The sequence below is a fragment of the Gracilinanus agilis genome, chromosome 2 (assembly GCF_016433145.1).
Source record: "Gracilinanus agilis isolate LMUSP501 chromosome 2, AgileGrace, whole genome shotgun sequence".
NCBI lineage: Eukaryota > Metazoa > Chordata > Mammalia > Didelphimorphia > Didelphidae > Gracilinanus > Gracilinanus agilis.
The window spans coordinates 615,195,545-615,212,966 of NC_058131.1; the positions used below are offsets into that span (position 1 = coordinate 615,195,545).

The following is a 17,422-nucleotide window of genomic DNA, read 5'->3' on the forward strand; positions in this document are numbered from 1 at the left end:
GTTTATCTGACCTTCAGCTGATTGGTTCAACTGGACCTGCGGAAACCAGAGGGGAAGGGAGGAAGTGTACAGAAAGCTAATATCAAAAGGACAGTCATTCGAAAAACCCCGTTTTGAGGCGGAGAAGAGAATGTTTTCAAGCTTGCTTAGCTCGCAGGGATGTCTGGGCTTGCGTTTAAAAACCCTTAAGGGGAAGGAAAATAGAAAGTTTTTCAGTACTCAAGTCATCGCACTTAAGGTAGCAGCCGGAAGTAGCGGTACCAGAGAGGTGGGGAAGTGGGACTAGGAAAAGCAGGAAAGATAAGGAAAAGATCTATTTATAATTGTCTTTTCCTAGGAAAAATTCTTTCTCTAAATTTCCCAGGGTCACCGCTGTCTCCAAAAGACTAGGACCTTTCTCTTCTCCCCTTTCCCCACCTCCATCCGAACATAAAGCTCTGCCTATCAATTGATTTGGGGGGATGGTGTAAGGAGGGGCTAAGAGGCGGTTTCTTCCTGGGTAAACTGTAGAGCCAGTGACTTTCGGTACCGAGAGACGTTCTCTTTTTGAGGGAGGAATAATGTCCCAAGACTCGAGTAAGAGCCTGGGAAAAGGTAAGTCCTCTGCCAAGGCACGGAGCAGGGGGGGCTGCCAGAAGCCAGTACAAATAGCCTTTGTCTGATTTCTTTCCCATAAGTAGAGGGGCAGAGTGCCTGTTTCTGGGTCTGATCCCGGAGAGGGGGGAGGATGGGTCCCTGGAAACTCGGAGGCCTACGAGTGGAACCCTCCCATTTGCCGGAGGGGAAATGGGAGCCGCGGTTCAAAGCTTTGCACTTAGCTACGGAGGGAGGGAGTAGTATCCGAGGTGGGATTCAAAGCTAGGTCTCTGAAACCAAATTCCACCTACTTCCCAACCATCATCTGCGCGAGTTCCGCTGGGAATAAAGAGGAACATTTTGCGTGAGTGAGGCCGTGGGGATGCCAAGAAAGCCAATGCGGCGTCTTGCCTCTGGAAGTTCACCTTCTAAGAAGGGAGACAACATGCAAATACACCTCTATACCTGGGATGGCCTCGGGGGAAAGAGGGAGAGGAGGAGGAGGAGGAGAACTGGGAAACACTTCCTACTAGGGGAGAAATTTGCCCTGAAGTTGGAGACCGGCGGTGAAGAGGCGTGGAAAAGAAGAAGAGGCAGAGATTGGGGATGAACCGTCCTGGTCAGGGAACTCGAGGGCCAACATCCCTGACTCTTACAGTTTAAGATACATCCATACGTACTTGTAAGACACATATATACATGTATTCATCTATGCACATATATAAGTAGGCATGCGTATTCACACACATAAGAGCCATAGGGGCCCAATTGTGAGAGCTTTAAAGAGCAGTATTTTATGTTGGATCCTGGAGGTAATAGGGAGCCACTGGAGTTTATTGAATAGAGGAGTGACATGGTCAGATCTGGGGTTGTTGAAGATCACTTGAACATTTGAATGGATGGCCTGGAGTGGGGAGACACTGAGCTAGGGGACTCACAAGCAGGCTCTCGTAATAGTCCTGGCTTGAGGGGATAAAGGTCTGCACCACATTAGTAATGAATGAATGGAGAGAAAAGGATGCGTAGGAGAGATAGTAAAAATAAAAATGACGGGACTTGGCTAAAGAAATTTATTTTGGGGACCTCTTGCAGGAAGCTCTCCCCCAGGTCCTGTACTAGATGGAGTCATCCGGGTCTACAGCATGAGATTCTGTCCTTTTGCCCAGAGAACTCTGCTTGTCCTGAAGGCCAAAGGAATCAAGTAAGAACAAAGATCCCTGAATTTCCTTACCGGAGCCTTAAAAGCAATAGTGGTGCCAAACAAATAACTGAAGGACTCCAAGTGTTCTTTATGAATTAAAAAATCAGAACCCTGGGATAACAGGGAAAGGTTTGACATTTGCAGAGCACTTTACAACCTTATCTCCTTGGGTCTCACAGCAACCTTGGGTGCAACCTAGTCCTTTTTCTTCTCATAGAGTTGAGTAAACAGAGGTGATGGTGGTGAAATAAGTTGGATACAGATAAAGGACCTTAGAAGTCATTAAGTTTAAGACCCTCCTTTTATTTTTAGTGCTTTGTTTATGACTTTTGTTTTTTATAGGTCAATCATTTATCAATAACCATTTCCCAAACCCTCCCTCACAATAAAGGACTACAGTTAAGCACAACCATCCAAAGGCAGTGAACTTCTGACAGCATGTGTAACATTCTATACTCAGTCTACCACCTCTTTTCCAGGAGTAAGAAATCTTTTTCATCTCTGATCCTTTAGAACCAAGAGTGATTCTGATATCTTTTAGTCTTGTTTTTATCTACATTATCATAATTATGTCATTTTTATGCATCATTTCAAAAGCTTTGTTTCATTTCTCTGGCTTTCTTATATTTGTCATTTCTTAAACTACAGAGATATTGTAGATTATCATGTATACTACAACTGGTTCAGTCTTTCCCCAGTCAATGGGCCCCCATTTTGTTTCCTGTTTTTTTGCTATTACAAAAAATATGTGTATGAACACTTTCCTTGTTATAAGGACCTTTCCTTGTTATTTACCTCAAGGTGATATTCAGTACCTTATAGGTGAATTATATTGCTAGGTAAAAGGGTAAGAAAAGCTCAGAAATTTTCCCCCTTTAATTCCAACTTGTTTTCCAGAACAGTTACACAGTGAATTAATGTGCTTATCTTTCTGTAATCATTGATTTTCCCCCCATTCTTTACAACTTTTATCTGTTTGAGGAATATGAAGTAAAGTTCCAATTGTCTTAAATTGCATTCTTTTATTATAGAAATTTGGAGTATTTTAGATGGTTGTTGATATTTCTTCTTTTTGGAAGTTCATTCTTTTGACTGATATTGCTTTAGCTATATATATATATTTTAACCCTTAACTTCTGTGTATTGGCTCCTTGGTGGAAGAGTGGTAAGGGTGGGCAATGGGGGTCAAGCCTAGGGTCACACAGTTGGGAAGTGTCTGAGGCCGGATTTGAACCTAGGACCTCCCATCTCTAGGTCTGACTCTCAATCCACTGAGCTACCCAGCTGCCCCCAACCTTAGCTATATTTTTGCAGTATTTTCTTTCATATCTTTTATATATCAGAATTTTAATATTTCCGTTTGGTAGTTCTCCTTATTCTAGCTGCATTATTTTTTTATGTAAAAGGTTTATATTTTGTATATCTGATTTTGTATATAGTCATCTTTTCTGTTCCTCATTTGATTTATTTCTCCCTGACCATAGTTTTAAAAAGTGGTACTTCCTTCCTTTTCCTTTGATTTTGTTTTATATGATCTTTTTTGTGTGGATCAACTATTTGAAGCTTATTATAGCAATAGTACAAGAGATTATTAGTCTAAGCCAGTTTTCTGTCAAGTTTCTTTCCAATATTCCCAGCAGTTCTTGATGAATTAGGAATCCTTCCCCCTTTTGTTTATATTTTTCCAAACTCTTCCTCCACTTTTAAAGACAGGAATGTGAAATTAAGAGAGCAGAAGTTGTGTGAAGTCATGCTTTGCTGCAAATCTGGGACATGAATCCAGTTCTTCTCACTCTTAATACACTTCCCAGCACTGCCTCTTCTTCCTGTGCCAGAGGGTTCCTATCATTTTATGGGCCTTCCTCATATTATTTCATGTGTTCTTTCCCCAATGATAATATAAGCTCTTTAAGAGCAAGGACCATGTCTTTTATCCTTTTGAATATGTCACAATAATGAGCAGAATTCTAGTCATAACAAATGTGAAGAAACAATCTGTGATCCTATATTTAGTCATTAGTTGTGTGACTATTGGTAAGTTGCCTAACCTCAGTGAGCCCAAGTTTCTTTATATTTAAAATAGGGTTAATAATAACACTTACACCGAAGACCTCACAGGATTGTCTTGAAGAAAACCCATTGCAAACCTTTAAAATTCTATGCAAATAAATTATTATTTTCACTAAAACGTACAACTTCCAACTTGCTGTGGCTGATGCTCTAACTTCTTGATTCACTATATGGGATTACTAAAATGGGTTTTCTAAGAGATTTCTTTCCCACTTAAATGACAAAATAGAATTTCTACCTCTCTCAGGCACTGGTGCTTTGGATATGGTATCATGTATTTTGAGCTGGAATGAATCAGAGTTTATTTAGTCCAATTCTGTTAATTTGGTGATGAGGAAAAAGAGACTCAGTAAGTCACTTGCCCCAAATCACACAGATAATTAATAATAAAGCCAACATTAAAATTTAGATCCTCTGACTCCAGATTAGTACACTTTCAGGGGAACTCCATAAATGTTTCTAAAGTTGATTTGAATTGATTTTCTACAATACCTGAAGAAGCTCTGTGGCATGATAAGTTGGATTTATCAAAGTCTTGACTTCAGTTTCTGCTTTTAATATACACTAATGTAGGGCAAATAGGTAGCACAGAGGATAGAGTGCTGGAACTTGAATCAAGACTTATCTTCATGAGTTCAAATCTGGCCTCAGATAATAACTAACTGTGTGACCCTGGGCAAGTCACTTACCTGTTTGCCTCAGTTTCCTCATCTATAAAATGAACTGGAAAAGAAAATGGCAAACCACTCTAGTATCTTTGCCAAGAAAATCCCAAATAAGGTCACAAAGAGTCAGTCTCAGACAACATCTACATCAATGTTAGTATCATGGATTAGTTATAATCATCCTGAACCTCATTTTCCCATCTGTCGAAGGAGATAGTACCTGAAATATCTACCTTACTGAGTTATTTTTATTATAAAATAACATAACGTACATAAAGTTCTCTGTTAGCATCAGTTATTATTATTTTTGAGTATTGATTGCTTGAGGATACGTCTTGATTTTCATCACATGAGGAGACGTTTAGCAAACATTTCATGTTTTATATTTGTACTGATAGAGCTGTAAAGATAAACAATGTGGTTCTTGCCCCCAAGTACTTGACAATCTAGTCTAGAGGCTTCCCATTTAATGTTTCCTTCCATATGGTCTGTATCTTTTAGTTCTGATTGATTTTTATGTTGTATCTTATTAGGACACCTAGAATAAATAGAGTGATGGCCCTAGAGTAAGAAAGACTCATCTTCCTGAGTTCAGATCTGGCCACAGACACTCACTAGCTGGGTGACTTTGGACAAGTCACTGAACCCAGTTTGCCTCAGTTTCCTCATCTGTAAAATGAGCTGGAGAAGGAAATGGAAATCATTTCAGTATCTTTGCCAAGAAAACCCCAAATAGGGTTATGGATAGTTGGGCCCAACTGGAAAACTACTGAACAGCAACAATCCCCTATTAGAATATAAGCATTATTGAAGGTAGGGACTGTTTTTTTGCACTTCTTTGTATGCCTTCCCATTGGCACAACTCCTGGCACACAGTAAATGCTTAGTGGGTCTTTATTGATTGATTGAATAGGGAAAGGTATGAAGCAAAGATACAGAAAGAGGGAAACACAAGGCTGGTGGTTTAGTTGATTTGAATATAGAGTACATATAGGGGAGTAATAAGTGGCAGAGTCAGAAAAGTAAGGAGGAGAATTATTAGCCTGCATGTCTGGGGCGTAACAAATGCATTTTCAATAACAGGTATAAAACTTTATTCAAATCTTACTTTCTATTCTGTCTCTATAATCCCTTGAACAAAGTACTCAGAAGGTCTAATTAGGTTCTGAATATAAAATGGACTTCATATACTTTTTTCCTTGCTTGGTTGGAAACCCGGAAAACTGTGCCTAGGCAACAGAATTTAAATAGAGATTTCATCAGAGGTGGATTTTCAAAATGATTTTTCCAATATGCTTAACACAAGGTCCTGATTCCATTTCCTCAAGTAACATATACGGCTATTTCCTTTTCACACTATGAAAGATAGATGATAGGAGTATATCTAGTTCAAATATTTGTCCAATACTTTATGACCTAGAGTGGACTTTGACTTGCATCTACTAATAAATAAGCTGTCTCGAATGCCGTATCTGAGGATGTAGATAAACCTGCATAATTAATAAACTATGAGATAATATGTAAAATGATTTAGAAACCTTACAGTACTATATAAATTAATGCTAGATATATTAAGCATGTCATCCTTTTCATTCTTTTCCTTCTCTTTTACAGGCATGAAGTTATCAACATCAATCTGAAAAACAAGCCTGAATGGTTCTTTAAGAAGAATCCCTCTGGTCTAGTACCAGTTCTGGAAACCAGTCAGGGTCAACTAATCTATGAATCTGTCATCACTTGTGAGTACCTAGATGAAACCTATCCAAAGAAGTTGTTCCCAGAGGATCCCTATGAGAAAGCTTTTCAAAAGATGATTTTGGAGCTGTTCTCTAAGGTACACTATATAAAAGAAATCTCTAATTTTTTTTTCTTTTAGCAAACCATGTCAATAGTAATGTTGATTGCCCAGTTATTTGGAAACTAGGTGAGGGCTAAAAACAGACATATGCTCATAATTTTGTTCAACTCTGTTCATAAATTGGTAATTCAACAAGTATTTAGGAGGATGCTAAAGGAATTATTATAATTACATCATTATAATATAGATGTGTCTAAACAATATATGGCTGACAAATGTGTGTTTTATATATTGAAAATAATGGGGGGCTGCTAGATGGCTCAGTGGACTGAGAGCCAGCCGAAGAGACGGGAGGTCCTAGGTTCAAATCTGGCCTCAGACACTTCCTAGCTGTGTGACCCTGGAAAAGTCACTTGACCCCCATTGCCTAGCCCTTACCACTCTTCTGCCTTAGAACAGTTCTAAGACAGAAGGTAGGGGTTTAAAAAAAAAAAGAAAAAAGAAAATGATTGTAAACCACATTTCTAAAGTGTTATAACTTAACTTGGTAGTTTATATACAATAAATATTACAATTAGGTATCCTGATATCATATCTTGAGAAGGAAAGGTTACAATCCAATTAGTAGTTTAACAGTCATTAAGATGCAAGATAGAACTGGAAGAGATAGCTTTTAAAGGAAATATTTTTGATATCAGACAGATTTAGGAACTGCATTAAGAGGGAAAGACTATAGGGTTAGAGGAAACTCACCAAAGGGGAAGAACTACCTTTAATTGGGAGGCTATTTAAGCAAGATGAAGTTGAGATGATAGAGGAAACTGACATTATAGAAGGAATGGAAGGGGGGAAATGGGGAAAAAAAAGAAGCAAGGTAGAAAATCATGTTCAGTATGGCAAAAGAAAACAAGTGAGGTCAAAACTAAAATCCTATTAAAAAGATATTTTGCTATAAAATAAAGTAGATTATACCAAAGATTGTCATATTTCATTTCTTTTTAAGAATATAGCATGTTTCTCTCTATATATCAAGATATACACACATATGGACGAATGTACATGTATTTATATTCATGCATATACACATATATTTACTATATCCATTCATTTTGTTCTCTGGAGTTCAGGGTTAAAAATAGGAATCCCTTAGGGAGATGAGAGAGTAGTATATTGAGGAGAATTAATGTTGCATTGTATTATTTATTAGCAATATTTCTATATGAAAACATTATTTCCTTAAGCCCAGAGTTTTGAAAGTTAGGCAGAAGTGGTCCAGTTTCTAAAACTAAAATAATTTACTTCAAGACGTTGAGGCATCTAACTAGGCTGGGACTTTGAAGGGATAAAGGCTTTCTTTTATCTTTAAACAAGAACACCTTTCTAAGGCATTTAAAAACTGGGCAAGTTGGTCACTTTACCCTAACTAGCTGAAGATTGACCTACAGAATAATGAAGTAATGGGGGAGGAGTTGAGATCTTTAAGTCCATATCCTTTTTTGAAATATCCACCAATTGGGACTGCCAGGGGAAGTCCAAAGGATGAACTGTCTGGCCATTCAGAAAGATGACACACCTTCCTTTAAAAGAGAGGGTCCAGGGGGCAGCTGGGTAGCTCAGTGGAGTGAGAGTCAGGCCTAGAGACAGGAGGTCCTAGGTTCAAACCTGGCCTCAGCCACTTCCCAGCTGTGTGACCCTGGGCAAGTCACTTGACCCCCATTGCCCACCCTTACCACTCTTCCACCTATGAGACAATACACCGAAGTACAAGGGTTTAAAAAAAAAAAGAAAAACTTAAAAAAAAAAAAAAAAGAGAGGGTCCAGGCTTGCTGAGAGACTTTTCCATAAAAAGCAGATGTGATAGACCCATCTTTTATGACTAAATTACATTGTTCTATTAATAAATGATATTATTCTTGGGGAAATGGCCTTATATTATTGGTTAAAATTCTGGGTGCTACAATATAAGTATCTTAAAACCATAACCCAAGAACTTCTGTCTGTATTAGTCTTTGTTCAAGTACTGCCTTTGGTTGCAAAATGTAGCTTATCAGCCCTGGAAACAATGGTATACTTAGAGAATATGTGTAAAAATCTGGAAAATAGATGATATACTCAAGGATTAAGATTAGAAGAAGTCTTTGCTATGTTTTTAGGTGAAAGATCAACATATACTAACCTTCAAGTTTTCCTTATTCTTTATTAGATTATAATATAATATATTTGGTTTTATTCTCTGTTATTTAGGTACCACCTTTGTTTAAGGATTTGATTGCAGGAGGGAATGGAGAAGACTCTTCTGCCCAGAAAGCAGAGCTCCATACAGTATTTAGTAGCCTGGAGGAGGTAAAGAATAGATTGTGTCTTTTGTACCAAACATAACCAAGTAATTGATATGCAGGAGTCACCTTTTCTTCCTGTTTTCTTCTTGCAAAGACTTATTTTGTTCTCAAACTCTGTCCTCTTTTTTTCTATGTAGATATTTCATTCTCCCATTCCTATAGGGTAGTTTCATAGTGATTTTTAGTAGTTAAGAAGTTTTTTCCAATATTTCAATAATTAAGAATTTTATTTTCTTTTAAGCCTTAATGTGAGTGGCTTTTTTAATAGGGAAAAAAATTAAATCTTTTCTAGGTCAGGGAAAATTATAAGAGTTGTATTGTACAAAATGTAATAAGGATTTCCTCTGCAAATGAATTTCATTCTACAAATGTGTACTATTTTTACAAAATCAGTTCTAGTTAGTATCAGCTAATATTTTTTAATGAAATCCCAGTGACCTTAAAGAATTGGAACTAAAGCAACTTGGGAATTGAACTTCCTCATATCTGCTAGAAATGGAAATACAACATTGTATATAGAATACTAAGCTCAGACCCTTCCACTTCTGGTTCAAGTTGTCAAGTGGCCTCAGGCAATTTTCTAAGACTTACTTATTTAGTTATAAATCAGTTGTGATCTGTGCTGGAAATCGGAGATATTGAATATATTCACTAGAGTGAAGTTTTTAATTATAAATGTTTAATTTTCTATGAAATCAATTTATATGATACACACATTTTAGAGTTGCTAAGGAAAGTAGATATTCTTATAAAATCCGTTTGAGGTAGAGAGCAAATTAAGGCTCTTCTTTTCAATTTATAGATTAGGAGAGATCAATTTAATTCAATTGAACAAATACATAATAAAGGATATTCTGTTTATAGAGCATTCTGCTAGGCATTGGAGAAAATGCAAGGCTTAGATTAAGCATGTTCCTTTTCTAATAGAATTTGTAGTCTATTGTAGAGGGATTAAACTGCATACACAAATAACTATCCAAATTAACAAATAAAAAATAGAACAGAAATGCATTGAAGGGGTGCAAGTATATTTAAGTTTAAACAATCAGAAATGAATCACTAGACTATACCTGTGGCAAGAAATGGATCTGAAACAGAAACTCATCTTTTAAGCTTTCATTTAAATAGAAACTCTAGGAAAATAGGTGACTATTGTTTGTTTAAGTACAGTAGTAAAAGTTGTCTTTTATTAACTTGCCTAGTTTTATTATTAACATCCATTATTAGCCAACTTCCTTAGAGGGATAGTTAGGAAATTATCTAAATTAGATGTGGTTTATGTTAAATGAGTAGAATTGCCAAGACTAGGGTCAAGAAGACTTATTTTCCCAAATTCAAATCTAACCTCAGTTATTTTCTATTTGTGTGACCCTGGGCAAGTTACTTAACTCTGCCTCATTTCCTCATCTGTAAAATGAGCTGGAGAAGGAAATTGGCAAACCATTCTCGAATCTTGTCAAGTAAACCCCAAATGAAGTCATGATGAATTAGACACAATTGTAAAATTACTGAATGACAAAAAGCACTATAAATGATATCCTTGTTAACCAGAAAAAAAAAAAATACAGAACTACCATGGTAGTTATAACCGTGGGCTTTAATTGGAGCAGGAAGATTATAATCTAGAAAACTGCACTGAGCCATAGCATTGGGATTATAATTTAGGGAAACCATACAGGTTAGCATTGAACCAAAGAAAAGGAATCAAAGATTTTAGGGGAAAAAAACTGAAGCTTGGGAAAGACACAAAGGGTAGAGTCTGAGAAGTTTGAGAAAAACATAATGGCCAGAGGCTAGGGTGATTACAGAGGTACTTAAGCCTTGATGGCCTTTTTCCATCTTTGTTTTTTGAGTTCTTTGTTTTAACACACTGGGAAAGAGTCTATTGGGAGATTAGCTTTGAAGATTAGTTTGTCACTAAGAACTTCCTTGTATGAATTTTAATTCTTCCACTTTTATCTGACTTCTCTTCTCCTCCCTTTCCTGGCCCTAAGCCATCCCAGAACCTCTCTAAGTTGGAATCTGGATGGGAACACAGGCCACCATCATGGACCTCCTTCCCACTTATCTTCCTTTTTCACTTGTACTCTTGGCAAAATATTTGCTAAGGTAAAATTATTTTTTAATACTTTTATATTCAAAATAAAGCTCTTTGGAACTCCTATGCTATGGTTCTGCAATGCCCATTCTAATTGATTAACTAACGACTGAGTTATGTGCACTTAGCCCACTCTGTTTATGCAGCTGGCTCCAGAAATCAGACCGTGTTTCAACTCCATTTCCCATTCCACCATTCCGCCAGGCCACCTCATCTAAGGCACTCTTTCCCCCTTTTGCTTTCTCAACAAAACTCCCTTCCCTGGTCACCCCTCCCATTTATGTATTGTTTCCTGGTATTTCAATATAAATTTCCAGAGGGCAGAGACTGTCTCTCTAAATCTCTGTGCCCCCTAGTGCTTAGCACAATGCCTGGTACACAGAAGACATTTAATAAAGACATTCAGTCATTCATTTATTCATTCAAGAGAGGGGTTACCATTCTTCAGTGTAAAGATACCTTCTGTATTGGAGTGTCCATGAGTCTGGCTTCCCTAGGACTCTGAACAGTGCTGAATTCTCCTGCCCTGCTCCCTAGCAAATACTCTTTGTGGACTTGCTGACTCCACAGGCTGCAACAGAAGAACCAGCATCCCAGATAAATCAAGTGGAAAATTTAGGCAAATATATATAGTATGTCAAAGTAGATTAAGACTTGGCAGTCAGAAGGACAAGGGTTCAAATATAGTCTTTAGCACAACTAGGCTACCTTAGTCTAAGCAAGGCACTTACCCTCTCAGGATCTTGGGCTGTGGGGTGGAGGAGTCAGCTGGAACCAGCTCTGCTGATAAATTCTCTGTGTGAACGTTTATCAGTAAGTGCTGATATCAAATTGAGGTTTTAGCTTTCTTTTGTTTTTCTTTCATTTATTGTCTAGTCTTAAAAAAACAAAAAATGATGGATAAAACATTAATGCAGATTAAACCTGTGGAGAGCTGGTTCTAGGTAACATTAATGCTTATATGTAGTAGAGCAAGAACTTGAAAAGAGAATTTTTCAACAGAAATATCAATGAAGTCACAGATCTAGTTTAAAAAATATATATAAGCCATATGAGCTGGAGTGTTTTTCTTTTTTTAATCAGGTAATTATTTCAGGTTCCCCTCTTCTCTTTCCCCATTTTGGCACAAATTCAGCTGTATCACATGCTCAAATTAATTGGCCATTTAACTTCTTAAATCTTAGATACTTTCACTCCTGTGCTGTTTTAACATTCATCCCAGCATTAAATCAAGGGTTACTTCATGTTCTTTTATTGTTTGTTTGTTTTGGTGGGTTTGTTCCATTTGGAAATCCAAGGTTTATTTACTTTGAATGTGACTGACCTAGTTGAGCAGTCAACAAATCCTAAGGTCAGAGTTCTCAGCTAGGCAAAGAATTGAAGACATCGTCTTCAAGGAATCTCCAGATAGACTCTTTCCTAGACCAGTGATGGTGCACCTATAGCATGGGTACCAAAGATGGCAGGCAGAGCACTCTCTGTGGGCACGTGGCCACCCCCTGCCCCCAGAGTTCATTATTAGAAAGGCAGAGGGACTGGGGTGGAGCTGCTTCCCTCCCCCTCCCCGCCACACCTAATGACATTTTTTCACATTCTCCGCCCTTTTGCCCAGCAGCCCAATGGGCGTGTTTTCTCCCTCCCCTATGTGGGGTAAGTTGGGTGGGGACTTGGAACTCTATCTCCAAAAGGTTAGCCATCACTGTCCTAGACTTCTTTTGATGGAAAAACAAAGAACTCAAAAGAAAAAGACTGAATTAACTATGAATTGGTTTTGCCTCTCTCCCAAGAGTTGAGTTAAAGAAGACAATCAAACCTTTCAATTATTCTAGCCTCTGACCATTGGGTTTTTCCCAAGTTTTGCCACTCAATATCTTATCCCCACTCCCCCAAGCTTCAGCAAACTGGCCTTTTCAAAAGATAATTTAAGTTCCCCTCTTTCTGTAGTTCTAGAGAAGTCCCAGTGTTTTGCTTCTGTGTGATTCCATGAGATTATAATCCCAAGGCCTCCATGTGATTTTTGTGATTAAAACTTCCTTGTCTTGATTAAAGATGGACTGTTTATAACTACTTTGGTAGTTATGAATTTTTTTAGGTTGATAGAATACAACAAAAAGTCAGGTCTGGCAGATAGTGAAAGCTTTCTCATTGATCTGGACCAAATTTATTGTAATTACCTCTGAAATAGCTCAATGGGTACAAAAAGAAGAATTTATTTTTTGTCCATCCAACTTTTCAGGTTCTTACTCATCAGAAGACAACTTTCTTTGGAGGGAACACTATATCCATGATTGATTACCTCATTTGGCCCTGGTTTGAACGGCTGGGTGCATATGGGATAGCAGAGTAAGAAAGTTTACCATTTTGTAGTAAATTTATTGGGGTTCTGGAGAATGTTTTTTGAAAAAAATTCCATTCCAAATTATCTAACTTTTTTGGGAGGAGGGGGAGGGTCCAGTATTAAGAAGTCAGTTTTTAAAATAACTTGGTACTCTCCTGGTTAAAAAATGTAAGTACACACTTGAATGATCACAGGCTACAGACCCACATTTTAGCAGAATTTCAACTTAGTTTCACAAGGCAAGGATAAATATTTAAGTTTTTATACTACCCTATCCAAACACAGCCCAAATTACAAAGACTGAAAGCCAGCATGTTAGGACAACCTTTTAACTTTGTTCTCAACTGTCTTAATGGGAATTATTTATTTAGTGTACTACAATGTGACCTTTAAAGATGGTTATATTTGGTTGTCTTAGTGAATGTTTCTAATATTTTAAAAATAATTTTTTAAGTTAATGTTAAGAATGTTAGGCATAGAACATATGACTGAAATTGAATTCATTATGGGGACGTAAACAATTAAGTTCTTCCCTTTATAACAGTGGTTCCCAACCTTTCCAGAAAAAATATTACTTAGCCCCCTGGAAATTAATTTTTTTTAAATTTTAATAGCAATTAATAGGAAAGATAAATTCACCTGTGGCCATCACTGCTCCCTGGATTGCTACAGCACCGGGTGGTAGCACCCACTTTGGGAATCACTGCTCTATACCTTAATTTATTCATTGTAAAGTTCCTTCTAGTTTTGACTTTCTATATCAATCTATCATTCAATTAAACTCCACAAACATTTATTAATGTGCAAAGTCATATAGCCAAGACAGAATGGAAATGGAGGTCATAGAAGTTTAGGAGGCTGAAGAACTGAGAGGTCAGGGTGTTTGTGGGGACACTGATGCATATCCCCAAGCACCAAGGCAGGAATTGGAGTACAGAGGAAGACTGTGAGGCAGGGACTGAACTCTAAGAAAGAAAGTAGAATGACCCGGAGCTCTGTAGATAATTGAGACAAAATTTGGACTCAGGTAATCAAGAGGGAGGAAGAGTAGTTTGCAGAATAATGGTAGGAAAGGGTTAAAGAAGGCATGAGAAAAATGCAGAATATCAGAAATCTAGTCCATTCTTGAAAGTGAATTCTCACAATACTCCCCAGTACTGGTGAGAGTTCTGTTTAGAGTGAAGTAGTATTTTTTAAAAGGTTATAGGGGAAAATAAAATACAACCGCAAGGTAAAAAAACATAAATAAATGTGAAAATTTGTGGTGCCCTCCTATTTCCTGCAGGTAACACATTTTTTTTAATCTATTCTCACAGCTGTGTGGAACATACTTTGAAACTTAAACTCTGGATAGCAGCCATGAAGAAGGACCCTACAGTAAAAGCCCTCCTTAGAGAAGAGAAAGCTCTTAAACATTTCTTACATCTCTATTTTCAGAACAGCCTTGAAGCTTGTGATTATGGGTTGTGAGGGGAGAATCATCGGCAACAAGGCTTCTTGCTCACTGGGTTTTTCTCCATACCTAATAAAATTTTTATCTTGTATGCCATGTTCCATTACATTTTTTTAAACAGATTTTCATACCTATTATCTCTCTTACACTCATTCTGTTTCCTTTTCTTGATCCTTCCTCTTTCCATGTCCCACAAGGACATCTATCCTTTCACTGGATATTTAAAAATTATTTCAATGGAGTGTATTCATTTTGTTTTAAACCTTTACCTTCTATCTTGGAATTGATACTAAGTATTAGTTCCAAGGCAGAAGAATGGTAAGGACTAAACAATGGGGGTTAAGTGACTTGCTCGCCATCACACAGCTGGGAAGTGCCTCGGGCTATCTTCAAGCCTGGCTCTCCATCCACTGAGCTACTTTGATGCTCCGGCATTCATTTTTAAGATTCACACTATACTCAGGGAGGAGAATATTTATTATACATAGCCACAAAATTAACGATGGAAGAATAAACTGTGAATGTAACCTCCAGAAAGTGAACTTCTGAAACATGAGATACAGATTATATGTACACATTGGCCTCGATCATATTTTCCATGATGTGGGCAGGGTGGGGAAGGGTCTTGTGGACAGGATTTTTTATGCGGATATGAAGAAAAGTAAGCTAAACATATATGATTTGTGAAATCATTGGTGGTACTATCTTCCTTTTCTTTGCATATGGAAATGATTTGTTTTGTAAAATTTGGAGAAAAGGAAAAAAGGGCTTGAACATATTGACTCTGATGATTCTCAAATCAGTATTTTCTATATTTTGGTCCTATATCTCTTAACACCTGAAGAACACATTTCCTTCAATGTGTTATTAACACAAACCAATATCTGTAACTGAATTTTTTCTTACCTTCTCCAATGGAACTAATTTTAAAAAATTAGAGAAAGGGGAATGGTCCAATAATTTAATATATATTGTTTATTTGCAGTAATAGCTATAGATTTGTAATCATAGGACCTGGGTTCAGATCCTGACTCTACTGCTTACTTCCCTTGTGAACATGGGCAAATTATTTCATCTGTGGCCCTCAATTTTCTCACTGTCATTCAGTCATATCTGACTACATGACATTTTCTTAGCAAAGATAATAGAGTGGTTTGCCATCTCCTTCTCCAGTGTGTCCCTATTTTACAGATGAGGAACTGAGGCAAATATGGGGTTACGTAACTTGTCCAGGGTCATATAGTATTTGAGGCCTGATTAAAAAAGAATTAATTAAATCCTGCCCACCTCCAAATTACATGTAAAATCAGTTTCCAACATTTAAAAAAAGTATTTCAAGTCTCAAATTCTCTCCCTCTCTGCTAAGATGATAAGCATTCCCGTATAGATTTTACATGTGCAATGATATAAAACATTTTTCTTTATTAACCTTTTGTGGAAAGAAACTAAAAAAATTAAGAAAGTGAAAAGTTTACTTTGCTTTGGATTCAGACTCCATCAATTCTTTCTCTGGAAGCAGATTACATTTTTTAACATGAGTCCTTTGGAGTTGTTTTGAGTCATTGTATTGCTGAGAATAGCTAAATTATTCACAATTGTTCATTGTACATCATTCCTATCTCTGTAAAATGTTCTGGTTCTACTTATTTCCCAGATTTTTCTGAGCTCCTGCTTTTTATTTCTGGAAGCACAGTAGTATTCCATTACAATCATATACTATAACTTACCCAGCCTTTCAGATATCCCTTCACTTTCCAATTCTTTGCCCTCCACAAAAAGAGCTGCTTCCTACATATAGTTCCTTCCCCTTTTTATTTTTTATCTCTTTGGGATACAAACCTAGTAAAGGTATGGCTGGGTCAAGGGGTAGGTACTTTTGGACATAGGCTGAAATTGCTCTCCAGAATGATTGAATCAATCCATGACTCCCCCAAATAGTGTGTTTAAGGTCTCAATTTCCCTACTTCCCCTCCAAGTTTTGTCATTTCCCTTTTCTGTCATAATAGCCAATCTGATATGTGTGGGCTGATACTTCAAGTTGTTTTAATTTGCATTTCTCTAATAGTGATTTAGAGCACTTTTTGGTATGACTATAGAGAACTTTAATAATTTTGTCTGTTTGTATCCTTTGACCATTTATTAATTGGAGAATGACTTGTATTCTTACACATTTTACTCATTTCTCTATGTAATTGAGTAATGGGGCCTTTATTAGAGTGACTTGTAAAAAAAATTTACCATTATGATTACTATGTTATACTGCACCCTATTTCTCTTTATTTATTTAGTTTCTAACCCACCATTTGCCCTCTTTTCTATCAGCCCCATCCCCTTTCCCCTAATTTCATAGATAGCTTTCTATATCCAATTGATTATGCATGTTCTTGACTCATTTGAGCCAGGCCTCTCCCTCATTTACCTTCCACTTTAAAGGTCTTTCTTGTATCTTTTGCGCTTGATAATTCACCTCATTCTACTTTTCCCTTCCCTCTCCCAGCAGGGTATGGTTTCTGTGGTTGGAGAGAAGAGGAGGTCTCATGGGGGGAGGGGAAAATGGAGGATGGCTGTGGTCAAGGATCCCTCTGAGGAAAAGCTATGGAGGCTTTGTGAATGGAGCATTTGAAGGTTTTCTCTCTCAACTACCCTCTGAGGCAGAGGATTTGGGTTCTGATCCTGCCTTTGAGGCAATCGGCCTCTTGGTCCTTGAGAAGGTCACCCAGGGCCTCAGTTTTCTGCTCTGTAACATGGGCGGGTTGGAGGAGCTCACCACAATCCGCTCTAAGTGGAAGCTGGACTTTAAATGATTTAACTTGGCATAGCTTTGGGAATGCATTTACTAAGGAGTCATGGTTCTGGCAAGTGGATACCGAACTGGGGGTGGAGA

At 37.4% G+C, this 17,422-nt stretch overlaps 1 protein-coding gene across 2 annotated transcripts; it reads left to right on the forward strand.

Annotated features, from left to right (window-relative positions):
• Nucleotides 1-560: 560 nt before the first annotated feature.
• Nucleotides 561-14,627, forward strand: LOC123236259 (glutathione S-transferase omega-1-like). Of its 2 annotated transcripts, XM_044662557.1 has the most exons (6): nucleotides 561-594; nucleotides 1,669-1,777; nucleotides 6,127-6,346; nucleotides 8,555-8,653; nucleotides 12,984-13,090; nucleotides 14,402-14,627. In XM_044662557.1, exons 1-6 carry the CDS (start codon nucleotides 561-563, stop codon nucleotides 14,553-14,555), a joined length of 723 nt encoding a protein of 240 aa, XP_044518492.1. In that variant the 3' UTR covers nucleotides 14,556-14,627. The 2 variants fall into 2 exon arrangements, with proteins under 2 accessions (XP_044518492.1, XP_044518493.1); XM_044662558.1 differs by lacking the exon at nucleotides 8,555-8,653.
• Nucleotides 14,628-17,422: the final 2,795 nt, after the last annotated feature.